This window comes from Octopus sinensis, linkage group LG4, assembly GCF_006345805.1.
Source record: "Octopus sinensis linkage group LG4, ASM634580v1, whole genome shotgun sequence".
NCBI classification, from domain to species: domain Eukaryota; kingdom Metazoa; phylum Mollusca; class Cephalopoda; order Octopoda; family Octopodidae; genus Octopus; species Octopus sinensis.
In genome coordinates, this window is record NC_043000.1 from 18214023 (window position 1) to 18241522 (window position 27500).

Below are 27500 nucleotides of genomic sequence, written 5' to 3' on the forward strand. Positions count from 1 at the left end.
CTTGCAAACCTACACACCATTTAACAACTTTACAGTGACGCTGCTGCTTTGAGGAATTTTTTGTTCTTCAAACACAGGGTACCTGTCTCTAACTGCGGAGTCACTCCCAAAAGCTCTATCTGTGACGATTTCATCTCAATCAAAGGAGAGGGGCTTTCTCCATCCGGGTTGCGGATCCGTGGAATAAGCTGCCGGACGAGATAGTGAAGATGCCGACGACTGCTCGGTTCAAAGTCTCCCTTGACCACAAATGGCCTGAACTCTTTGCATGAACACCACCCTGTACATAACTCTATGTCCCCCTACATGGCCTTGCTTTTTGCTTTGTGAGCCAAAAAATTAAATTAACTTAACTTAACTAGGTGGACCAGATCCTTTGGGAAGTCCTATCCACCAACATAGCACAGTCCAATGATAGCATATGAATTACCAAAGCCTGTGGCTAGCTATTCACAAAACTATCAATTTGTGCTCTAATGTTTTTTATATATAGTCTTTTCTAAAGAAAAAAAAAACTCTTAAACGTGTCTTTTCATATGATTTTTCAGTATGTTACAACTTATAGATTTTTAAAAATCCATTAAAAATATTTTTAATCCATTAAATTCCATTTCTGAGTAAAGAAAAATAAAAGAGTTATTTTATTTCTGTCTACTTACTGAAATATTTGCTTTCAATTTTAATGTTTTGTGTTCACTTTTTTTAATCACTTAGTAAAAAAAATACAAACACATACTCACTCTTCCACACACGTACTCATGAACAACATACATACATACATGAACACACCCACACATATTCTCTCTAACACATACAGTATGTATGCAACTTAGCAAATACTTTAAAATTCATGCACAGAAATCTTTCACAAAAATGCTATTTAAAATAATACAGCAGAAGGAATGTGTGTGTGTGTGTGTGTGTGTGTGTACCTATACACAAACATATATACACACATATACATGCACATTTTATATCATATTCTAAAGTATCTATGTACGTTCTAGCCAAACAAAATAACTGACAGTGCCTAGGGCAAAGGTAAAGACTCAAGCAATTAATGTTGTAGAGAATTAATGTCACAAAGTAATTCATTTATATTATGGTAAAGCTTCTTGATAAACAATGCTTTTTGTTTTCCCTTGTTGAGTATACACATACAAATTGTTTTGTGTTCTGACTCATGAGACAGCCAACATTATTGGCAATGGGAACACACACAGATCATCCAGTTGCAAATCACATCACCTTTAATATTTACTTCTGGGAGGGTGGCGAGCTGGCGGAATAATTAGCATGCTGGGCGAAATGCTTAGTGGTATTTCGTGTGTATGTTCTGAGTTCAAATTCCGCTAAGGTCGACTTTGCCTTTCGTCCTTTCGAGGTAACTTAAGTAGCAGTTGCATACTGGGGTCGATCTAATTGACTGGTCCCCTCCCTCGAAATTTCGGGCCTTGTGCCGAGAGTAGAAAAGAATATTTACTTCTGAGATTTGTTGATGACCATAACAAAACACATACCACTCAGTGGTAAATACAACCCTTCAAAATCAAATAGGTTGTTACTGGGAACAACTGAAATTCATAAGATAAACATAGGTGCAGGAGTGGCTGTGTGGTAAGTAGCTTGTTTACCAACCACATGGTTCCGGGTTCAGTCCCACTGTGTGGCACCTTGGGCAAGTGTCTTCTACTATAGCCTCGGGCTGACCAAAACCTTGTGAGTGGATTTGGTAGACGGAAACTGAAAGAAGCCCGTCATATATATGTATATATATATATATATATGTGTGTGTGTATGCTTGTGTTTGTCCCCCTAGCATTGCTTGACAACCGAAGCTGGTGTGTTTATGTCCCCGTAACTTAGCAGTTCAGCAAAAGAGACCGATAGAATAAGTACTGGGCTTACAAAGAATAAGTCCTGGGGTCGAGTTGCTCGATTAAAGGCGGTGCTCCAGCATGGCTGCAGTCAAATGACTGAAACAAGTAAAAGAGTAATATCTTCACTAAGTGCAGGTACAGCAGTATGACATCAATTTTTAGATGATCAGTCCTTTGGCATTGTACAAATATGGAGAGCATCCAAATTCTTAAAAAAAAAAAAAAAAAAAAAGGTGGGGGGTTCTTTCTATGTTTACGAGTCTGTGGCTTCAGATGGTTGAGAAAGTTGTTGGGGTAGCTTAGAGCAGTCAACAGCAAGCTGCGGCCTTTGGGACTTTTTGAACGGTACACCTCACAAAAAATTACCTTAGAGGCGCAGGAGTGGCTGTGTGGTAAGTAGCTTGCTAACCAACCACATGGTTCCGGGTTCAGTCCCACTGCGTGGCATCTTGGGCAAGTGTCTTCTGCTATAGTCTCGGGCCGACCAAAGCCTTGTGAGTGGATTTGGTAGACAGAAACTGAAAGAAGCCTGTCATATATATGTATATATATGTATATATATATATATATATATATATATATATATATATATATATATATATATATATTATATATATATATATATATATAAGTGTGTGTGTATATGTTTGTGTGTCTGTGTTTGTCCCCCTAGCATTGCTTGACAACCGATGCTGGTGTGTTTACGTCCCTGTCACTTAGCGGTTCGGCAAAAGAGACCAATAGAATAAGTACTGGGCTTACAAAGAATAAGTCCCGGGGTCGATTTGCTCGACTAAAGGCGGTGCTCCAGCATGGCCGCAGTCAAATGACTGAAACAAGTAAAAGAGTAAAGAGTAAAGAGAGAGTGTTTTAATGCTGCAGCTCACCTGACGATGAACCACGTCTTATGCAGTCCACTCGTTAAAAAAGGTTGCCAATGCTTGGCTTTTTCTTTGAGATGTAAAAAAGTGTCTACAGACACAATTTCATCACTAAGCACTGATGAATAATTTGTGCAGTGATCATGTTATCAGCCTTATTACTTGCAGCAGGTATTGGCCTTTTACAGAGGAATTTGTATTTGTGGTAGTTGCATTGAATATCAAGAAAGAGATATAGGGCAAGAGTCTTTTGCTATAGATCCAGGCCAATTAAAGCCTTGTGAGTGGATTTGGGAGGCTGAAATTGGAAGAAGCCTGTCATATGCATACCTTTGTTTAGATATTATGTAATGGTTGTAAACAAGCACCACCATTATACAAGCAACATAGTTCATTTCAAGTCTCAATAGGGAAATATTGTCTTGACTTGAAACTGGTAAGAGTTAGGGGCAGGAAGAGCATCTGGCAGAAGAAAAATTTGCCTCAACAAAGTATTCTACCCATGCATGTATGGAAAATGCACTTTGAAGCTAAAATGATGATATATATATATATATATATGTATGTATGTATATATATGATTATATACATACATATACACATGCATACATACATGTGTGTGTGTGTGTATATATATATATATATATATATATACACACACACACACAAGTACATACATATAATATGGGTGGCTTATTAGCAATTTAACAACCTAAAGGCAAATTTACAGATGTCACTAAAATGACAGAGAGTACTAAGAAGTACCAGTATTGCTAGAAGTAAGAGTCAAAACAACTCAATAGCCACAGAAGCACTATCTTAATGACTGGCAAGGGAGACAAGATCCCTAATGGACATAGCCAGATCACCGGTGATTTTGAATTTTGATGCTAGAACATCTTAATTCTCATCGGTGGCTCTTACTGTGCCTAGGGTTAAACTCAACTCACCTTGTCAGCTTAAAAGAAATCCATTGAACTCATATACTGATTTCAAAAACAGTAAAAGTGAAAACTACAAATAATATGAGTAGCTTATTTTCAATATAACAACCTAAAGACATATTTATAGACGTCACTAAAGTGACATACATATATATGCCCTCTATTGGTCAAGGATGACCATTCATCCATATATGTATGTATGGGCTTTGACAAGATTTTTGAGGCATACTAGCAGTTGTCTGTACATGCACATCTCCCTTCACTGCTACTTATCCAAGGGAAAGACCACTGAATTTGGCAAATACAGCCTAGCACCAGTGTCATTGCAAGTATTGCTGTCAGAATGCAAAGAATGGAACAGATACCATAAAGCATCTCGCCTTATTCTCTAATGGATTGGTACTTCTCTTTTATCAATCCTGAAAAGTTGATCTCAGTGAGATTTGAAGTCTGAGTCCAGAGACTTGGAACTTGTATTACAAAACAGTCTATCCAATGATGCAACACATCATATATCATCATCATCGTTTAATGTCCGTTTTCCGTGCTAGCACGGGTTGGACGGTTCGACCGGGGTCTGGGAAGCCAGGAGGCTGCCCCAGGCTCCAGTCTGATATGGCAGTGTTTCTACAGCTGGATGCCCTTCCTAATGCCAACCACTCCGTGAGTGTAGTGGGTGCTTTTTACGTGCCACTGGCACGGGTGCCAGGAGAGGCTGGCAGTGGCCATGATCAGTTGGTGCTTTTTACGTGCCACCGGCATGGAAGCCAGTCAAGGTGGTGCTGGCATCAGCCACGTTTTCATGGTGCTTTTTATGTCCCACTGGCACGGGTGCCAGGAGAGGCTGGCAGTGGCCATGATCAGTTGGTGCTTTTTACGTGCCACCGGCATGGAAGCCAGTCAAGGTGGTGCTGGCATCAGCCACGTTTTCATGGTGCTTTTTATGTGCCACTGGCACGGGTGCCAGGAGAGGCTGGCAGTGGCCATGATCAGTTGGTGCTTTTTACGTGCCACCGGCACGGAAGCCAGTCAAGGTGGTGCTGGCATCAGCCACGTTTTCATGGTGCTTTTTATGTGCCACTGGCACGGGTGCCAGGAGAGGCTGGCAGTGGCCATGATCAGTTGGTGCTTTTTATGTGCCACTGGCACAGGTATCAAAACTACAATTTCCATTTGATATTTATTTTGATGTTGATGCACTTGACTCAATAGGCCTCCTCAAGCATAGCAGGTCACCCTACGATCCAAGGTAAGCACAGCAGGTCGTTCTGCAATCCAAGGTACTTTGGATGAGCTGGGGCTGCGATGCGAAAATGGTGCAGGAAACATCCGTGAACTCACGTTATTTGTCGGGTCTTTACATATGCATATAACCATACATACTCACATACATAAATTAAATATACTTGCAAACACAGAGACACATACACACACACATAACTGTCACTGTGAAAGTTGTGTTAACAATGATCATTACTAAGTGAGTATCTGCTTACTATAATATATCAACCATATTTTAAGCTTACCTACTGGCAATATGTCTATCTAGCATGGCTACATGAACACATGTCTGCTTGAGTGCATATGTGTGCAGACATGAATGCAGAAAAAATATATAAGATGTAAAGATAGATAAACAAACAGACAGATCAAACAAATACATGTTGATATATTTTAAGCAGATACTCAAACACTGGTCATCAACAAGAAATGTTCAAGTACCTGTAACACTTTTGGTTTTGTATGTATTAAAAAGTAGGGTGTACTTGACTGTTATTTCTAATAAGTTGAACGACCCCCTACCATCAGTTACTGAAACTGTTGAAGAAAAAAAGTATACATTTCTTCCTCCCTCTCACTCTCTTCTGCATCAAGTATAGCTCTTTCATGCACAGACATGACAAATATAGTAACAGACTATATGGAGTGGATAGGTCACTGAAATAACTGTAGTTAGATGGATGGCCAACTGAAATTATATTGTTCAGAGTGTATTGAACAGATATATATTTATCATTTAATACAGCTTGGCAATAAGGACTTCATTTGATTGACAATGTTGGCACTTCTCATTTGCAATGTTCATTTATTTATTCACTTTATGTCTGTTTATGCCAAGCTTGCATGGTTACATATTATTGAAGCAATGATTAACTTCCTCTTGCGAAACCTTTACCTGCTAATCAACTGAGAAATTTTCTTAATTCCATGGATCTTTGATTGAAAGTACAAGAGTTATCTGATTGATTTGTTGACTCAAAATTGTCAACAAAGTTCACTGTTTATAACTAAGCACTATCTTCGTGAAAGAACAGACCATAATATCCACACACACACAAGGCTTCCTGCATTTTCCATCTTTCAAATTCACTCACAAGATGTTGGTTGATGAGAGCCTACAGTAGAAAACACTTGCCAAAGGTGCCATGCAGTGACTTAAACCCAAAACTTAGTAACTGAGAAGCAAATCTCCAAGCCTCACAACCACACTTGTGCCTGAGAAGTTTGTTTCATACTCCAGCATAGAACATCATGAAACCCAGTTGTATGGAAAACAAACATACATACATACTCAAACGCCCGAAAATGCAAATCCCTGCAGACATACATTCATGCACATACATTATCACTTCAAACACAAATATTGAACACTTTTGATATGGTACAAGAATGGAGATTTATGTGCAGTGATAAATGTGAAGTTGAGTTCTTTATGCACATTTCCAAATCAAACAAGATTGAGTGATATGTACCATGGTCTATCCAGTCATTACTGAACTGTGAGATTAACCTTTTTCACTACCTTATTTCTATTGAAAAACACTGCCTCAATTTCAATTAATTTGGGAAATAGCTTTGTCGTTATTAAGCTGGTGTAAGGCAGTAAGCTAGCAGAATCGTTAGCATGCCAGGTAAAATGCTTAGAGATATTTCACCTGTTGCTAAATTCTAAGTTCAAGTTCCACCAATGTCAACTTTACCTTTCATCCTTGGGGGAGGGAGGTCGATAAACTAAATACCAGTTGTGTACTGGGGTTGATGTAATGAACTAGTTACCCTCTCCACAAATTTCAGACCTTGTGCCTATAGCAGAAAGGATTATTGACTCTTTAGCATTTAAACCGGCCATATCCAGCCAAAAGTATTCTGCCTGTTTTATGTTCAAACTGGCCAGATCTGGTCTCTCACACCAACCCTACAATATCGTTTTAAAAATTAACAGCTACCTCATCAAAATCTCATAGCTACAAGATAATGCAAGATTAGTTCAAAACTATGTGGATAAAAAAAGCATTAATTTTGGCAGAATAATGTAAACACTAAAGGGTTAAGCTAATGTATAGGAACATAAATGAACATGGAATTTTGATGGAAGGTTTGAATTTAAATCACTTTACAACAAGACATTTCTGATACAGAACTAAGGGTGGTCTCAGGTGGGTTGGTCACAAAAAGGGTAATCAGATTATTGAAGTAGCACAAGAAACAACAAAACAAAAGAGATGTAACATACAAACACATATTTTCATTCTAAAGAAGCAATACTGCATATGTCTCAGGACCACGGAGGTGCCCCCTGGTGGTGCAGTGAGAAAGTTGCACAATAATTGCTTCTAATTTAGGAATTAGGCTAGCAATCTGAGAGAAGGTAATTAGTTGATTACAATGACACCAGTACTTGACTGGAACTTTGTTTTTGTAGTTTGAAAGATTAAAGGCAGAGTTTGCCTCAGCAGGATTTAAACTCAGAATGTAATATACTGAAAGAAATAATGCAAGGTATTTTATCTGATGCTCCAAGGATTTTTACCAAATAATTATTCTCTCAAAGTATAACTGCATAAACATCTATATGCGTTGCAAAGAAACACACAAACACATGCACACACAGTGTCAAAATTACCAATTCATGCGTCTTACCAAAACATCATCTTAAAGCAATAATAGTAACAAATATTCCCATCAGTGGGAATATTTTAACATTTTTAAAGAATTCCATTCTCCAGAAAAGAGATAAAAAAACAATCTTATTAAAACAGCTGCCATTCTGCAAGATTATGTCTTGAACTAAATTTTTGATTAGAAAAAAATAACTGTGGGGATGGAAAGTGGAATGTGAAGTGAACTGAACTTAAATTAAGTTCACTTCCTTTCAGGAATTTAGTACTAATAAATCTCTAGACATCATTAATTAATTATGTTATTTTATTAATTAAAATTTAGAATAATTCAAGTGAATGTGAATGTTGTGAGTAGGCAGAAATGGTAGTTCTGTGAACTGATTGATTTCCAGCATTTTGTTTTGTCTCCTGGATATTGTTTGAATCCTACAAGGAGGAAGGAGGTCAGTTTTGCTTCAAATTTCTTTGGGAGTCATTAAAACAAGATAGGGGGCAGGGAAAAATGATAAAGCACTGAACTAAATGTTTTACCCAATTAATTTGGTCTTTCTCTAATGTTCTTGGATTTCAAACCTTGCTAGGAGTTGATTTGGATTTAAATTTCTCTGGGAGTTACTGAAATATACAAATAATTCCCTGGTAAAGTCAATTAACTGACTATACTCCCCTTGTTAAGGCGGCGAGCTGGCAGAAACGTTAGCACACCGGGCGAAATGCGTAGCTATATTTCTTCTGTCGTTACGTTCCAAGTTCAAATTCCGCCGAGGTCGACTTTGCCTTTCATCCTCTCGGGGTCGATAAATTAAGTACCAGTTACGCACTGGGGTCGATATAATCGACTTAATCCCTTTGTCTGTCCTTGTTTGTCCCCTCTGTGTTTAGCCCCTTGTGGGTAGTAAAGAAATATATATATATTCCCCTCTTGTGAAAATGCTCTTTGTGCCAAGCTGGAAGAAAATAATAACAATTAAATTTAAAGAACAGGCTCCAGAGGGAGATAGAAATACCATAATATCTCAATCCTTGTTTCAATTTTAGCTGAGTTAGACTGGTTTAGTGGTAAGTCAGCATTAGCATCATTATAATTGCATTTAGCATCATCATTACCATTTTCATTGGTTTAGTATTCATTTCTCCAAGTTGACATAAATTCGGTAAAGTAAGCTGGAAGTCTGATCCCTTTATCCATTAACAACATTTTGCACCCTAGTTTTATGTTGCCTTTCTGTCTATTCTGCCATTCACAACTTCACCCATAATAATAACACCAGTATTTGTTTATTGAGTATTAAAACCCTTTTCTCTTTCTTTGCTCCTCTGGAGATCTCCCTTAAAAACCCAATCCAAATAATGCCAGCCATTCTTGGATAAACCATTTACTTGAAACTAATAACAAGAAATAAGACTATTTAGTTTATATTATAATAAAAAAGGACAGAAACAAAAGAAAGAAAAACAGAAGGAAATTATAGAGTGAAATCTGAAAAGAGAATTCCAGAGAGTTCCAGATATTTTTGTAATCCAAAGTATGAGAATCCAATTTCAGGACAATAACCAATGTTTATATAGAACAGATTGTAAAAACAAAAAAATCTTTGTTCGAGTCAAATCTACCGGGAGTTTTCTTAAATAAACAGAAAGAAATACATAAAATGTAAGGACTTTTATTCCAAATTACAGAGGATGGACATTATTTTATCACAAAATTACAGTTTGATTTTCGCAATCTTTTTTTTTTTTTTTTATTTCACACATTTTTGTACCGATATTTTTCCATTCTAGCTTGGATGGGTTCCTCCAAAATTGGATATTTTTATATTATTGGATCAATTAATTTTTACAGCTGAATATCCATCCTACTGATAACCACTTGCAGTGTAGTATGGATTTAATTTGTTGTTAGTCAAACCAGCTGAAGCAAATAGAGTTAGTTATGCACTTTACTCATGAACATAACATTATTACTGTAGTTATTTTTGAATACAGAATTCTGTGGTCAGTAAGTACCAGCACATTAATTTTGCTGTTAATTTTAAGGAAAAATAACAAGGAAAAAAACAAATAGATTTTTAAAAAAAAATTACGTAGACAATAGAAAAATATAAATGTAAAAAGACAATCATTACAACAACTACAATTACTACAACATCAACAAACTAAAGAAAATAAAGCATCAACCGTAAAAATGTGTGTAAAAATATGACACTGCATCTATTAATTCACGTCTATTATTAAAGATGAACCATAAATGGGAGGAGAGACTTGTGTGTTTGACAGAACAGCAACAAAAATAGCAAGTGACAAGAAAATATGATAAGAAAAGAGGACAAGAGGGAAATAAACAATATTAAGTAAATCATGCAGAAAGAAAGTGACACAACAGCAAAAGGAAACTTGAGAGATACAGCTGATACAATAAGCATTTTTTTTTACAGTGTTACAACACAATAGACCAAATGATGAATATGTTATGCAGTCAGTATAAGAAGCAAATTTTACAGATACAACACAATAAACCAAATGACAATTTCATTAGGCAGTTGGTACAAGAAGCAGTTTTATACTGACATAACACAATAACCCAAAGGATTAATTGTGTTATACAGCTGGTACGAGAAGCATTTTTATGATGATGCAATACCTCGAATTAAAGGTAGATGTGTTATACAGCTGGAAGTGGAATGCTTCAGTTTTTACAATAGTAAACTCAAAAGATGTGTGACATAGGTGGAACTGGAAGCACTTTTGAAATGACACAACACAGAATAAACCAATGACACATATACTACAGAACGGACACTGGAAGCAATTTTTGCAGTGACGAAAATGCACGGGTATGTAGCAGTGCAAACACAAACTAAACGACTATTCGTGTTTTTACAAAGATTAAGTGAAGTTGTGTTACCGTAGGGGGGCAAGGAGAAATTACCCTCCACTGGACTATCAAGTGTGCTTTGCTGAGATTGTCCACACCTGGGCTGGACATGGTTTAACCATTTCCCAAATGAACTATTTCTTAACATTTTTGTTAGTTTGATAGTTTTCTATTGTGAAACATTCAGGATAAATCTGCAACATTTAAAACACAGGGTTAAAAGACATGATGACAATTTTTCAGAGATTCAAGTGAGACAATTGAAAAATGAGAAAATGATATACACATCCGATATCTTGTTTGATATACATAATACATCACATCTTATTTCATATTCATACTCAAGGCATACACTACAAAAGACATGCTGCTTCATTTGACATAATCAATGGGTTAGATATTTCATAGACACTTCTAAAAATGGAAGTACTTAAGATTAGCAGATAACATACACACAGGAAATAATTAAATTACATTGCACACACAACAGAATATATGAATTTATTAGAATATGACTATTTGTGTTTTTACAAAGATTAAGTGAAGTTGTGTTACTGTGTGTGGGGGGGGGGAGAAGGAGAAATTACCCTCCACTGGAATATCAAGTGTGCTTTGCTGAGATAGTCTACACCTGGGCTGGACATGGTTTTTATCATTTCTCTAAAACATATATTAGGTTTTGACCTACTAGAGTTTAACAGCTGAAAGATCATCCACAATGCACTCAGAACCACACACCTGAGTCAATTCATACATACATTTAGAATACATTTACTGTTATATTCAATTTCATTGGCCTAACTCAGATTGAGATAAGATGACCCAAAACATCAGTGCTTTGGAAAGACAAATGTAACTGTAAATATGTGATTTTTCCTATCACTTATTTGTTATTAGAACTTATTTTTTATCATTTAAAAAATTTGTTTTATCGTGTACCATTGACGATTTTTTTTCCTCTGTCTTCCCTTCTCGAGATCTTTCCTTCTCCTATGTTTCCGACGAAGAGCTCCGCTCGAAACGTTAAACCCTCCTTCTTCCCTTCTTTCCTGAGCGTCCAATAATACTATATTTGTTCCACATCCTCGTGTTGTGTTTTTTTGTGTTTTCTTGTTTTGATTAACTATATATACATATGCATATATATATATATATATATATATATATATATATATATATATATATATATATATAGACACCTGTTTATCTATATACTTAAGATAGCATAAGCAGCCAAGTAGATAACAATGGCAAACCAGCTAAGAGGTCAATGATTCATATTCTGTAATGACTTATATTGCTTTGTACATATCTTTAGCCAAAACACTTATCTCTCAAATGGCCCAGTCCACCTAATTGCAAATAGGGACCACAAGATAGAAACAACTCACTGCTGTAAACAATGGGAACACTGTAAAGTGAGGATTTCAACTGTTGCTGTGAGCCTGGAGAAGGCAATGAGAAACCATCCTAGCATGATAATCTTTGTGAAGTGTTTAGAATGAACAGATAACATTTTCAGGAGATAAGAAAATTACATTACACACACAATAGAGTATATGATTTTATTAAAATATATTGTTGCTATTCGTGTCAGGCAGGGTCGTCACTCCCTGAAGTAGTGAAGAAGTATGAGATAGCTTGGGCATGTCAGCCGTATGAAAGATGGCAGAATCCCCAAGGACATACTCTACGGAGAGCTTGCTAGGGGTACTAGGTCTGTAGGTAGACCGTTCTTACGTTACAAGGATGTTTGCAAAAGGGACATGAAGGCCTGCAACATCAATATTAGCGGTTGGGAAGCAGTTGCCGGCAACCGTGGAGATTGGCGACGTACCGTAAAAGACGGAATACAAAGGAGTGAGAGAGAGAGAGAGAGAGAGAGAAATGGAAAGACAAGAAAAGACGTCAACAAGAAACTATGGCATTACAACCAGCAAGGAACGGTCTACGCTACATTTGCAGTACCTGCCAGAGGGAGTGTTTGTCCAGGATAGGACTACACAGCCACAGCAGGAAGTGTATCAGGACATGACATGTAAAAGCTGGACTAGACTATTTTACGCGCAACTCCATTGTCTCCCGAGACAAAAAGGATGCCAACAATTGTTGCTATTATGCAAAAGTGTCATAAGTCTAAAACATTGCTTTTTCAGAAAAAAAAAAAAAAGTTTCACCATTCATTCCATAGCAAAAACATTGTACTACATTTTGACAATTTTTTATATCTTGGTATCTGAAGCAGCTGGAGATATGATAGTTTGACTAAAAGAACCGGCTATTGCAAGCAAAAATATATATTCTTTTCTACTCTAGACACATGGCCTGAAATTTTTGGGGAGGAGGTCAGTTGATTAGATTGACGCCAGTACACAACTGGTACTTAATTTATTGCCCCCCCCCCCCGAAAGGATGAAAGGCAAAGTCGACCTAGGCGGAATTTGAACTCAGAATGTAAAGAGAGACGAAATACTGCTAAGCATTTCACCAGGCATGCTAATGTTTCTGCCAGCTCACTGCCTTAGCAAAAATTACTATTGAAAAAAAACCCACATATTTGACCAAATTTGGACATATGACAGTTTAACCTAATAGCGATGATATGTATTTCTACCATTACTCTAATACATATATTAGGTTTATGACACACAAGGGAACCAGATTCTTCAGTGTTGAATGAACAACTAGCATAGAGCATGGCATCCACTGACGATGATTGATATATCTTCCTTGTTTTCCATTTTTATGTCAGTTTTTCATGCTACATGAGTTAGATGATTATACTATTGAAGTATTGTCTTACAGCTGAATGGCCTTCCTGTCACTAACTCTTATCAGTTTTTCAAATAAGGGATCTCTTATTTTACACGTCTTTGACAGCGCAGAGCTAGTAGGTGATTTGTTGACAGGAAAAACAACAATGCTACTGCTTATATTTTATGATTCTTAGAAGTGAAAACACCCCCCCCCATACAACATGATCCTCTTTCAGTTTCTGTCTACCAAATCCATTTACAAGGCTTTGATCAGCCTGGGGCTATAATAGAAGATACTTGCCCAAAGTGCTGTGCACTGGGACTGAATCATATAACAAGAAGAGGAGGCACAGTAAATTGCAGCACACAGACTGTTGTATTTATGTGGGACACTGATGAGGTGAAATGCATGATTGCATAATGTCTCAACTTATGTAACTATTTCAGTATTTTGCTGAAATGTGTGTATGTCCTATAAAGCTCTGAATACCATACCTGTTTTCTGTTTAGTATTTCATACTATATATATATATATATATATATATATATATATATGTGTGTGTGGTGTGTGTGTGTGGAGGCGCAATGGCCCAGTGGTTAGGGCAGCGGGCTTGCAGTTTCAATTCCCAGGCTGGGCATTTTGAGTGTTTATTGAGCAAAAACACCTAAAAGCTCCACGAGGCTCCGGCAGGGGGTGGTGATCCCTGTTGTACTCTTCCACCACTCTTTCTCTCACTCTTTCTTCTGTTGGCCTGCTCGCTTAGCCAGCGGAGTGGCGTCATTCGAAGGCTAAAACAATGCAAATGCATTGTGACCAGCGATGTGTAACATCTGATGGTCTGGTTGGTCACGTGATATATATATATATATATATATATAAATCATATAATATAATATATATATAATTTTATATTGGGCTACAGTAATACTTAATAATGGTTTCTAGCATTTCTAGTTTTGGGAAGTTCTGTGGCATACACACACTGTCAGTAAGTAGGATCAAGAAGCTCATCCAAATGATGTAAAAACATGTAAGGCAGTAGTTGTGATATAAACTAAAAGGTCTAATCCTTATGTTATGCTGAACAATTTTTTTTCAAGTAATCAACCAACCTACATCACATACTGTAATTACTTTACTCTTTTACTTGTTTCAGTCATTTGACTGCGGCCATGCTGAAGCACCGCCTTTAGTCGAGCAAATCGACCCTGGGACTTATTCTTTTGCAAGCCCAGTACTTATTCTAACAGTCTCTTTTGCCGAACCGCTAAGTGACGGGGACGTAAACACACCAGCATCGGTTGTCAAGCAATGCTAGGGGGACAAACAGACACACACAAACACACACACACACACATACTCTCTCTCTTTACTCTTTTACTAGTTTGTCATTTGACTGCGGCCATGCTGGAGCACCGCCTTCAGTCGAGCAAACCGACCCCGGGACTTATTCTTTGTAAGCCCAGTACTTATTCTATTGGTCTCTTTTGCCGAACCGCTAAGTGATGGGGACGTAAACACACCAGCATCGGTTGTCAAGCAATGCTAGGGGGACAAACACAGACACACACACACACACATATATATATATATATATACATGTATACGACAGGCTTCTTTCAGTTTCCGTCTACCAAATCCACTCACAAGGCATTGGTCGGCCCGGGGCTATAGCAGAAGACACTTGCCCAAGATGCCACGCAGATGGACTGAACCCGGAACCATGTGGTTGGTTAGCAAGCTACTTACCACATAGCCACTCCTGCGCCTATTGGGTAGATTGTCATAACAATGACTTAAAAGAAAGGGTAGGGTGAGATGAATCAAAGACAATAGACTGCATGAACACCATTCACTGCAGTAATAGATAAAGTTCTACTACCAACCTACCTGACCTAATTAGTGCAGTGAGTAGCAAGACTATGTTGAGGGGGCGGGGGTCAAGGACATTGTATTATCTAGGGTAAAGAGTGGGTGGCAAAAAGAAAAACATGCTTTGGGAACTGCTATCTATGCGGGACAAAAGGTGGACCGTATGATGTATGACAAAGAGTATGATAATGAGTGAGAAAAAAATGATGGATGGATAGATGAAGGTAGAATACCAACAGTAAATAGGGATAGCAGCCAAATTGCCCTCAAACCATATCCAACCTGTCTTAAAAGAAATAAGTATTTCTTTACTACCCACAAGGGGCTAAACACAGAGGGGACAAACAAGGACAGACAAACGGATTAAGTGGATTACATCAACCCCAGTGCGTAACTGGTACTTAATTTATCGACCCCGAAAGGATGAAAGGCAAAGTCGACCTCGGCGGAATTTGAACCTAGAACGTAACGGCAGACGAAATACGGCTACGCATTTCGCCCGGTGTGTTAACGTTTCTGCCAGCTCGCCGCCTGTCTTAAAAGAAATAAGGACACATTAGACAGCCGTGTAGATTTAGATATTCAAAAAGAAGGGACAGCTATGACTAGAATGCTTTTGATCAATGTTTTTAAATCAATAAGGTTTACAGAAACCATAACATCAGTGAGCCAATGAGAGAGCTTCTTATGTGGCTGTTTGACCCACTACGAGTAAAAGCCTTGATTTCCCCTCTGCTAAAGGACACATTGGATAATAATGTAGTTCTAGATACCACCATGTCTGAATGTATAGGATTGATAGTCACAGCTGGAATGCCTTTGATCATAGGCTTACTATCTCTGAGCTGACCTGGGGCTGAAAAACTACAACAACACAAACTATCATCAAACGGTATGGAAGTTACATGCAATAAATAAGATAATTGAAGTACCATCTTATAGGTTGTAGGTTAAAATTCTGAATTGGCATTTTACAGCATTTCTCAGCAGAGCATCTAATTCTACATGCCTCAATTCATTTATCTGTATAGGGAATATGTGACAGGAGTCTGGAGATGTTAACAACAATAGACTGCCTTATATCACAAAGTTAATACTACTGAATGTGAATCTAACTACTGCTTTCATGAGCCCCTGCAGATGAGAAAAAGTTTAGACAGAAAATAAGAAAACAGTGTTTTTATTCTTCCTGCAATAATGGTAAATACATTTAGATGTAGCAGACTGAACATAAATGTAATTAATATTCATAAAGTGCATTTTGTTTGATGTTGCAGTCAATAATTCACCATGATCGATTAAGTTAAAACCTAATCAATCATCTATTAAGATAGCAAAGATATATATTTTTAAGACCAAAAATTAAATTGCAATCACCAAACATTTAATACTCCCACCAAACCCTACATTTAATGTAAATACAATGTAATGTACATGTAATAAAAATACAATTAAATAATTTGACTTGTATCAACATTTCTGATTGTTGTGACATACAGAGTTAGTTTCTAAAATTTCATATTTAAAGTATTTTAAAGAGACAATACAGCTATTATTAAAATACACACAGACACACACATGTGCATGCATGCACAGAATTTGTTACTAGGTTATGAGTTAAGTGCATTTGTAATAGTTTCATATCTTTAATACTGCTAAATGTCGGTTTTAGAATATTAATTTCCACTGTAATATGTTTTTGTTCTCTTTTGTTGTATGTTTGCAACATCAACAAAAAGTATTAAACTTGCTTACTACACACAGCAGCTTATCAAATATATAAAATACAAGATGATTCCGTCTCTATGACTAACAGATGGTGCTGATGCTACCATGCTAATAATAATAATAGTAATAATATTAATAAAACTATAATTCATGATAAAGAAGATGATAACCACATGTGAAACACATGATAACCACATGATGTTTTACTTTGTTTTTAATAAGATGTTTTCATTGACATTTGATCTGTGTTAATTATAATTTTCTGTAGTGAAATAATAAATTATATTTGATTAGACATGAGACTACATTTGTAGGAACAGGGAACATACATCAACTAAATTGTTTTGTTTTAATAACAGAACCCTTAAGCGATGTCTTAACCCATATCAGACATACTTAATTTATTCAGAAGTAATCATTTCTTTCCTCTCTCTCTCTCTGTTGCTGTTGTTTTGTCCTATGTCAGCTCTGATATAGCAGACTTATGAAGAAGAAAAAACATCCCTGCATGACCACCCTGTCTTTTAATCATAATGTATCTAGGATATATTATTCAATGTGCCAGTTAAGATTGTAGGGATTGCAAAGATTTCTTAAAATGACAGAAAAAAAAAGTTGTTTTTAGTTTGCATTGCCTAACTACAATAAAGGAAGCCTTGGAAAAGAATAAACAGACAATACTGTTTGGAATGTGGCAAAAGTGAATTCAAAATCTTAGTCTTTGATGATGCAGCAGCACAAATAACAACAACAATGATCATAATAATTGTTTCAAATATAAGCATAAGGCCTGAAATCTGGGAAAAGGAGTTAATCAATTACTTTGATCTTGGTACTTGACTGGTACTTTATTTTACCAAAACAAATCCATTCACAAGGCTTTGGTCAGCCCAAAGACATAGTAGAAGACACTTGCCCAAGGTTCCACACAGTGGGGCTGAACCCAGAACCATGTAACTGGGAAGCAGGCTTCTTACCAGATATCCATGCCTGATATAAACCTCTCAAGTTCTATGATACAACTTCACTGTTTTAAAACAATCTAAAATAAAACCTAACCAAATCTCATGTTGATTTATGTTTAACACACTAACGCAATAATGGCAGTTATTTTACAAAATTCTTCATCCATTTCCATTCCATCCATTTTCACCACCCACTATTCCTGGAAGGGTCATGGAAGTAGTCAGTCCTTAGGCACCTCCTCCATAGGGTCTGATGTAAAACAACTAAAATCAAACTTTCCTAAATTCTTCCTTATTTTCAAAATTTATGGAAACTAAGGCAGCATATTTTAATAGGAATAGTGAACAATATTGGTATTTATATGGTACAATGTTGGTACTTATTGTATGAGTGACCCATAGTCAACCTCAATGTGCTCTGAACTCAGATTCTAATGGTGACATACATTAGAATTGAACCAGGAAATCTGTGATTGAGAAGCAAACTTAACTAGTAAATGATGTGTGGTGGAAGCACTCTGTCGGTTACGACGACGAGGGTTCCGGTTGATCCGATCAATGGAACAGCCTGCTCGTGAAATTAACGTGTAAGTGGCTGAGCACTCCACAGACACGTGTACCTTTAACGTAGTTCTCGGAGATATTCAGCGTGACAAGGCCGGCCCTTTGAAATACAGGTACAACAGAAACAGGAAGTAAGAGTGAGAGAAAGTTGTGGTGAAAGAGTACAGCAGGGATCACCACCATCCCCTGCTGGAGCCTCGTGGAGCTTTAGGTGTTTTCGCTCAATAAACACTCACAGCGCCTGGTCTGGGAATCGAAACCGCGATCCTACGACCGCGAGTCCGCTGCCCTAACCACTGGGCCATTGCGCCTCCACTGTAAATGATGTAACCCATCCCTTACACAGCTATAGACATAATAATTAATGGCTCACTAAATCATATCAACCACAATAAAAATAAACATTTTAGAAATTATTTTCAGTTCTCATCATACAATTAGTTACAGTGTGTTGCTAATTGTACATCCACTATAACACAACACTTTATCACCACCTCAGTTTATTTAATACTCTCACCACTAACTCATACAGTTGTTTTACATGGCTAACACCAACTATCTTACCCACTTTATTGTTTTGATTAAACATAAAACAATTTCAGTTGTGTTTCCCAGACTACAAAATAAGAGTATAAAATAGTATACAAAAAAAAACAAACATTAGAAACAAAACTATACAGTCAAGTATAATTAACATGTGTCTGATTTCTTTACACCAAAACACTGATTTTGAAGAGTCAAATGTTGCAATTAAGGCCAACTATGGTTGAGGTTAAAGTCAATTAGACAATATAAACACACACAATATATATATATATATATATATATATATAAACACACACACACACATAAAATATATATAAACTCACACACACAATATATATATATATATATATATATATACTCTTTACTCTTTTACTTGTTTCAGTCATTTGACTGCGGCCATGCTGGAGCACCACCTTTAGTCGAGCAACTAGACCCAAGGACTTATTCTTTGTAAGCCCAGTACTTATTCTATCGGTCTCTTTTGCCGAACCGCTAAGTGACGGGGACATAAACACGCCAGCATCGGTTGTTAAGCAATGCTAGGGGGACAAACACATACATATATACATATATGTACATATATACGACAGGCTTCTTTCAGTTTCCGTCTACCAAGTCCACTCACAAGGCATTGGTCGGCCCGGGGCTATAGCAGAAGACACTTGCCCAAAATGCCACGCAGTGGGACTGAACCTGGAACCATGTGGTTGGTTAGCAAGATACTTACCACACAGCCACTCCTGCACCTATATATATATAAACATACACACACATAAAATATATATAAACACACACACATAAAATATATATAAACACACACACATAAAATATATATAAACGCACATAAAATATATATAAACACACGTAAAAAATATAAATACACATAAAATATAAACATACATACACACACACACACCGCAAAAATACATATTATTGAAAGTATTAAAGATTTAATTTAAATTAACTTATGATTTTATTAGAAACAGAATTATATGATGATCCCATGCTGGCTTAGGCTGGATAATCTGAGAGTGGTTGGTAAGCCAGAAGACTGCATGTACTAAGCTTCACTGCTTGCTTTGTCATGGTTTCTGCATCTGGACGCCCTTCCAAATGCCAACCACTTTACAGAATGTACCAAGTGCTTTTTTGTGGCACCAGCACCAGCAGAATAAAAAAAACATTTATTGGTGAAAGGATTCAATACATGGATACAGAGTCAAATTTATTACTAAGCAAAGTGGTTGATGTTCAAGGTATGTTTAATGGAATGTTTAACCAGTCTTGATATAAATTTAGCAAAAATAAATGTTCTGAAACCAAAATCAAAAATTTTCTCAATAGGCGCAGGAGTGGCTGTGTGGTAAGTGTCTTGCTTACCAACCACATGTTTCCGGGTTCAGTTCCACTGCATGGCACCTTGGGCAAGTGTCTTCTACTATAGCCTCGGGCTGACCAAAGCCTAGTGAGTGGATTTGGTAGACGGAAACCAAAAGAAGTCTCTTGTATATATGTATATGTATGTGTGTGTATATGCTTGTGTATCTGTGTTTGTCCCCCCCAACATCACTTGACAACTGATGCTGGTGTGTTTACGTCCCCGTAACTTAGCGGTTCGGCAAAGTGACCGATAGAATAAGTACTAGGCTTACAAAGAATAAGTCCTGGGGTCGATTTGCTCGACTAAAGTCGGTGCTCCAGCATGGCCACAGTCAAATGACTGAAGCAAGTAAAAGAGTAAGGTTTTTTCATTAAAGAAAAAATATTATTAGAACTCCATTTAATTATTAGAATTCCACTTGGAGTGTTTACTCAATTAGCTGTCCTAGAGTGACAGCGGTATTTTCTCTCCAAAACACTAATTGCAAAATTATATCATTTAATCCATTAGCATTTAACCTGGCCATATCCAGCCAAAATATTCTACATGCTTTATGCTAAAACTGGCCATTGGAATCTCGAAGCTACAAGATAATGCATGATTAATTCAAAACAATGTGAATAAATAAGCATTACATTTGACAAAGAAATCTGGATGCTACAAGGTCAGCATTTAAACTGGCTATATCCAGCCCAAATATTCTATTTGTTTTATATTAAAACTGGCCAGATCTGGCCTCTGCCATCTACCCTGCAATGTCTTTCAAAAAATACAGAATCACATCATTGAATTCTCGAAGCTATGTTATAATGCATGATTAATTCAAAACAATGTGAATAAATAAGTATTACATTTGACAAAATATCTGAATGCTAAAGGGTTAATGATAGTCACAAATGTTGACTTAGGTTGCTACTGATGTTGATTAGCTTCAGTTCAGCCCTGATCCACCAAACCTATAATGAAAAGAATTCCAGTAATGATAAGCCAAATTCAGACCATTGGATCAAGCAGTCCTAAATGAACTGTCTTCCTTTCTGTATTTTTTTAACTTCATTTTATCTTAATAGTAAGGTGTGTTCGAAGGAAATTTGGCTACTTTTCCAAGCAAATTGAATGAACATTGTAGAATCTTCCTGACTGGCTTTAATTCAAGCCAGTCAAAAGAGTGACACTCCAAGTGCTGAAGTTATATCAAGATTAGTTAAACACCAATCTCTTTGCTTAATAATAAATCTGACCCTACATCCAAGTATTTAATCCTTTCACCAATAAATGTCTGTTATTCTGCTGGTGCCACATAAAAAGCAGCCAGTCCATTCTGTAAAGTGATTAGCAATGGGGAAGTATCCAGCAGTAGAAACCATGCCAAAGCAGGAAGCAGAGCCTTGGTGCAGTCTTCTGGTTCACCAGCTCCTGTCAATTTGTCCAACCCATGCCAGCATGGAAAACAGACATTAGATGATGATGATTCTTTAATTAACAAACCTTGATTTTTTATATATATTTGTATGTGTGTGGCTGTGTGTGAGTGAGTGAATTTATGTATGTATGTATGTATGTATATATGTATGTGTGTGTATGTATGTATGTGTGTGTGTGTGTGTGTGTGTGTGTATGTATGTATGTATGTGTGTGTGTGCGTGTCTGTATAGATGTTTGGTCTAAATGGCCACATGACTTTGTATGATCATACACTCACACTATGAACCTTAAAAGTACATAGCGTCAGCCTTAGCATTCGGGTAGCCAGATAATTCTGAGGCAAATGCTTTGAAGCATGAAAAACATGAAAAGCACCTTCCCTCCACGCCACTCCCCATATGGAACAGGCAACACCAGGTGACATCCAACTGAGTGATTGATTATATAACATTTGCACAGCTTCAGTTGAGTGAGGATGACTATATACTGTTTGAAGGTGTTCACAATGTTGTTCCGTTCTCAATTTAACAAACTGAAGTCTGGGTGAGTCTGCAGTGAAATTTAAATGTGATGATGTCATTCAATATATTACAATCAATTCTTTAGGTTGTTTGTATAGCCCAAGGTTAGCAAACAGGCCTACAATCAAATATACTCCAGCCTTAATTGTTTTTCCATTTTTTTTTTATATCTATGACTACTTTGAGCAAATGCATACTTCCTTTTTTAAAAAGATAGATATGACTTAAAGATGTTTTGGTTGTTATTTCTAGCAAATTGTGTCACCATCTAGTGACTCCCATACTGATGTGTCTTGAGGTTAAATAACTTAACTGGATACTAGAAAAAACAACCAAAGACTCCTTCAAATCTATGCAGTCTTTTTTTAAAGAGTGGGAGGGCACTTTGTATTTATTTTAAAACCTTCAATTGAAGAGGGGAGACATAAACCCATCACCTTTTAGTGGGTCATCACGATGGGTAAAACGAGTCCTCAGACTGGAGACCTAACCTGATAACATACAAAAGGTACCCAAGATGCCGGGTGATGGTATTAAACTGGGTGAAGGATTAAGTCTACCACTTAAATAGGCCATAATAGGATTTGAAATCAGAATGCAAAGAACTGGAACAAATACCAAAATGCATCAGGTTTCACAATTTTCAACAGTTCCAGCAATCCTATGGCTACACTGATTTTACAATCAATCGTTTGATCAATAAGATGATTTAATGCATGGGGAGGGAAGGAGGTGGGGGTTTAAACACATGGTGTCTGTAAAAAAAGCAATGTAAACTAAATAAATAAATATAAGGCTGATCACAGCTGTGATGTCCTTTGGTCACTGATCTACTTAATCAGAGCTGACCAACAGCTAACCAATAACTTAAAGTACTCAATTTGTGTGTATGAAAGTGCATATGTTCTGTCTGTATTAGTGTATATAATAATTAAAATGAAAATGATTTCAAATTTTGGCACAAGGCCACAATGATAATAATAACTGGATCCTGTCAAACTGTCCAACCCATGCCAGCATGGAAAATGGACTTTAATTGAATAATAGTAATTCTTTCTATTATAGATGCAAGGCCTGAAATTTTATGGGACGGGGATAGTCAATTACATTGACCCCAGTACTTGAATACTACTAATTTTCTTGACCCTGAAAGGATGAAAGGCAAGTCGGCTTCAACGAAATTTGAACTCTAAAGAGCCAGAAGAAATTAATAATACTAATAATTGTATGAATGACCACACAAGTGCATCGGACCTCTGTAGAATGTGTGGGAAGAGGGTTGAAAGTGTGATTCACATTGTCAGTGCTTGTGAAAATCTTGTGGAGAAAGAGTACAAGCATAGACACAACAAAGTAGCCCCAAACCTCCACTGGCTACTATGTTGTAAGTATGGATGAAAAGGGGAAGGCAAAAATCCTCTGGGACTTTGATTTCCAGACAGACAAAGTGTTAGAGCACAAACAAAAGTGCTTAATAATTGATGTAGCAGTGCCAGGAGATCAACATATCACCATGAAAGAAAGAGAAAAAGTTGATAAATATGGAAACCTGAGAATTGAGATCACTAAGATGTGGCAGCTATGAGAGTGGAACATTAATGTTATCCCTGTTGTCATTGGAGCATTGGGTTCGATACCACCCGATCTAAAAAAATAAAACATCTAAAAATCTTAGAGCTACCCTGCAATTTAGCTGTATTGCAAACACAGGCATTACTTGGAACTGCATGCATATTGCATAAAGTACTCTCTGCCTGAGATCCTTGTTGTTACTTGACAAACAGTACAAACCTCCAGTAGACACAATATCTTCAATCAACAACCTCATGATATTGTATACTATGTGATGTCTATAATAATAATAAATTTTGCCACAAGGGCAGCAATTAGCACGAAGGGATGAGTTGATTACAACAACCTCAGTGTTCAACTGATACTTATTTCACTGACCCTGGAACGATGAAAGGTAAAGTTGACCTCGGCAGAATTTGAACTCAGAATATAAAGATGGGGGAAATACCGCTAAGCATTTCATCCAGTGCATTAATGACTCTGCCAGCTCACCGCCTTAATAATAATAATAATAATAACAACAATAATAATAATAATAACTATTTCAAAGTTATTATTAATATTATCATTTTGAAATAGAAATTAGCAAAATGTGGAATCTGAAGACTAAAACAATACCTGTTGTCCTAGGTGCCCTGGGAATGATAGCAAAAGGGGCTGATTGCTACCTAGCTCAAATACCAGGAACCCTAAAATGGCAGAAATTCAAAAGATAGTGCTCATGGGAACTGCCCATATCCTATGCAAAATACTTTCTATGTAATCTCAAGTTTTAAAACAAACACATAATTTTCTTATGGTTTCTTAAACATTCTCTAGAACAATACTATGTACAAAACCAAATATATGACACCCTAGGCATAACACCAACATGAACTTCCAACTTGTCTCTTGAGGTCCCTGGGTGAGACTTGGAGCCAACTTGTACAAATGTAAAACAAAAGTCCAACATGAAATAATAATAATGATAATGAATGATAATGATTTCAAATTTTAGTACAAGGCCAGAAATTTCAGGGAAGCAGGATAAGTCATTTACATCAACCCCAGGGCTTGACTGGTACTTATTTTATTGACCCTGAAATGATGAAAGGCGAAGTCAGTCATAGTGGAACTTAAACCCAGAACATAAAGATGGACAAAACTGCAGCTAAGCCTTTTTACCTAATAACAACATATATAGATGTAGAACACCAACAGGGTGGGTCCACCCCACCCTAAATCCCCAGGGACACAATGCTACTGGCATGAAACTATCAAAGAAAAAGAAAATAATGATATATAAATAAATATTATTATTGCCAGCCTCGCCTGGCCCCCGTGCCGGTGGCACGTAAAAAGCACCATCCGTCCATGGCCGTTTGCCAGCCTTGCCTGGCCCCCGTGCTGGTGGCACGTAAAAAGCACCACCCGACCGTGTCTGTTGCCAGCACCGCCCCGACTGGCCTCCGTGCCAGTGGCACGTAAAAAGCACCATCCGATCGTGGCCGTTGCCAGCCTCGCCTGGCCCCCATGCCGGTGGCACGTAAAAAGCACCATCCAATCGTGGCCGTTTGCCAGCTCCGTCTGGCACCTGTGCGGGTGGCACGTAAAAAGCACCCACTACACTCACGGAGTGGTTGGCGTTAGGAAGGGCATCCAGCCGTAGAAACACTGCCAGATCAGACTGGGCCTGGTGCAGCCTTCTGGCTTCCCAGACCCCAGTTGAACCGTCCAACCCATGCTAGCATGGAAAGCAGACGCTAAATGATGATGATAAGAAAAGTCAGTATTTCATATACCTAAGTAGGCAGGAGAAAAATGAAACCTCTGAACTTAAATGCTCTGGACCTTTAAGAATCCTTTAAGTATTTAGAAGGAATCCCTTGTTGTTGTAGTAGTAGTAAAAGTAGTAGTAGTAGTAGTAGTAGTAGTAGTAGTAGTAGTAAAAGTAGTAGTAGTAGTAGTAAAAGTAGTAGTAGTAGTAGTAGTAGTAGTAAAAGTAGTAGTAGTAGAACTTTATCCACTGCCACTACTGCATACCACATGCTAAAGAGTGGGGGATGGGGGTGCTATTTATTTATTCTTGACACTAAATCAACACAAAACCACTAATCCTTTTTTTAAGGAAAATAATTACATTCAAGTCAAATGGATTAGTACACCTCACCATCCTTTCCCGCCACAGTTTATTAATGATAACAATTTCTTTTTTTTTTCTTTCCTGTGATATAACCATTGGTTAAACTGATCTTATGATTTAATCATTCAATAAAGATAAACGATTTGATAGATCGAACAGTTGATCCATCACTGAATTTGATTTCAGAGCTGGAGCAAGTGTCAATCAGAGGGGATGAAAGCAGCTGTTGATGACAATGGTGGTGGTGGTGGTGGTAATTGTAATAATAATCAGGCGGCAAGCTGGCACAAACGGTGGTTAGCACGCCGGGCGAAATGCGTAGCCATATTTCGTCTGCCGCTACGTTCTGAGTTCAAATTCCGCCGAGGTCGACTTTGCTTTTCATCCTTTCGGGGTCGATAAATTAAGTACCAGTTTCGCACTGGGGTCGATCTAATCGACTTAACCCGTTTGTCTGTCCTTGTTTGTCCCCTCTGTGTTTAGCCCCTTGTGGGTAGTAAAGAAATAGATTGTAATAATAATGTAGTAACTAAATGGTAAAGTGAGTGTACGTACGTACATGTGTGTGTGTGTCTGCTTGTCTCTGTACATGTGCATACTTGTGTGTTTAGATGTGTGTGTGTGTGTAGTAATTAATAGTCTTAGCACCTACACAAAGAATGGTAAATGACACCCACCTGCCAACTTCTATGTAGTAGTAGTAGTAGTAGTAATAGTAGTAGTCTCTCACCTATACTAGAATGAGAGATGAAGATAGATAGATAAAGAGAGAGAGAGAGTGAGAAAGCAAAAGAAAGCAGTAGCAGCAGCAGTAGTAGTAGTAGTAGTAGTAGTAGTAACTCACCTTACACAAAACAAGAATGGTGTAAAAATCTGGAACCTGAAGGAATTGGCGGAATTGGACTACAAGAAAAAGTAGCCGGAGCCACAGACTAGTTTGGTGTCTATGATGGTAGTGGTGGTGGTAGTGGTGGTGGTGGCTGCAGTGTGGGTGTATGTGCGTGTGAGTAGTAATAGTAGTAGTAGTGGTGATGGTGGTGGTGACAACCTTAGAATGTAAAAGGAGGTAGACAGCACTAATGCTACCACTACTAGTACTACTGCTGCTACTACTACTACTGCTACTTTCCAAACCTGTCCATTGGGGGTCAAATATGTCTCAATTTCTAGACTCCTATTTCTATTGGGATAACCTTACAGAGAGAGTGTTAAAGTGGCAGTGTCTGATTGGGGTTAGTAAAGGTTGTGTGGAGGTGGTGGTGATAATAGGGGTACTAATAGTGATGGGTGGAGGTGCTGGTGGTAATAACGCGGAGGTGGTGGAACATAGTAAAGTGGTGGTGATGTAGTAATTGGTTGTGGTGGTGATTGTACATGTATGTATGAAACTAGAAGAAAAAGACATGTAGCTACACACCCACACACATGCGCACACGTGATGGGGACGGGTGTAAGGGTGGTGATGGTATTGTAGTGGTGGTGGAAATGGTGTGGAGAGGGGTGGTGGTAGTGATCATTGTATGGACCCCCCCCACCTCCGCCAGAATGCTCACACCCACTCAAGC

The 27500-nt window shown here is 37.5% G+C and overlaps 1 protein-coding gene across 3 annotated transcripts in view; it reads right to left on the reverse strand.

The window, feature by feature from the left end:
- LOC115210914 (putative glycerol kinase 5) overlaps positions 1 to 27500 on the reverse strand; it is a 180337-nt gene that overhangs the window by 87707 nt on the left and 65130 nt on the right. Inside the window, exon 2 of one of the 3 annotated variants that reach the window (XM_029779694.2) lies at positions 10513 to 10676. The exons of 1 other annotated variant lie outside the window; for it this stretch is intronic. In XM_029779694.2, the coding sequence (XP_029635554.1) occupies positions 10513 to 10630 (118 nt within the window). In that variant the 5' untranslated portion in view covers positions 10631 to 10676. Of the gene's footprint in view, positions 1 to 10512; positions 10677 to 26779; positions 26911 to 27500 lie in introns of those variants that run through there. One more of the 3 variants, XM_036501863.1, reaches the window with a different exon arrangement.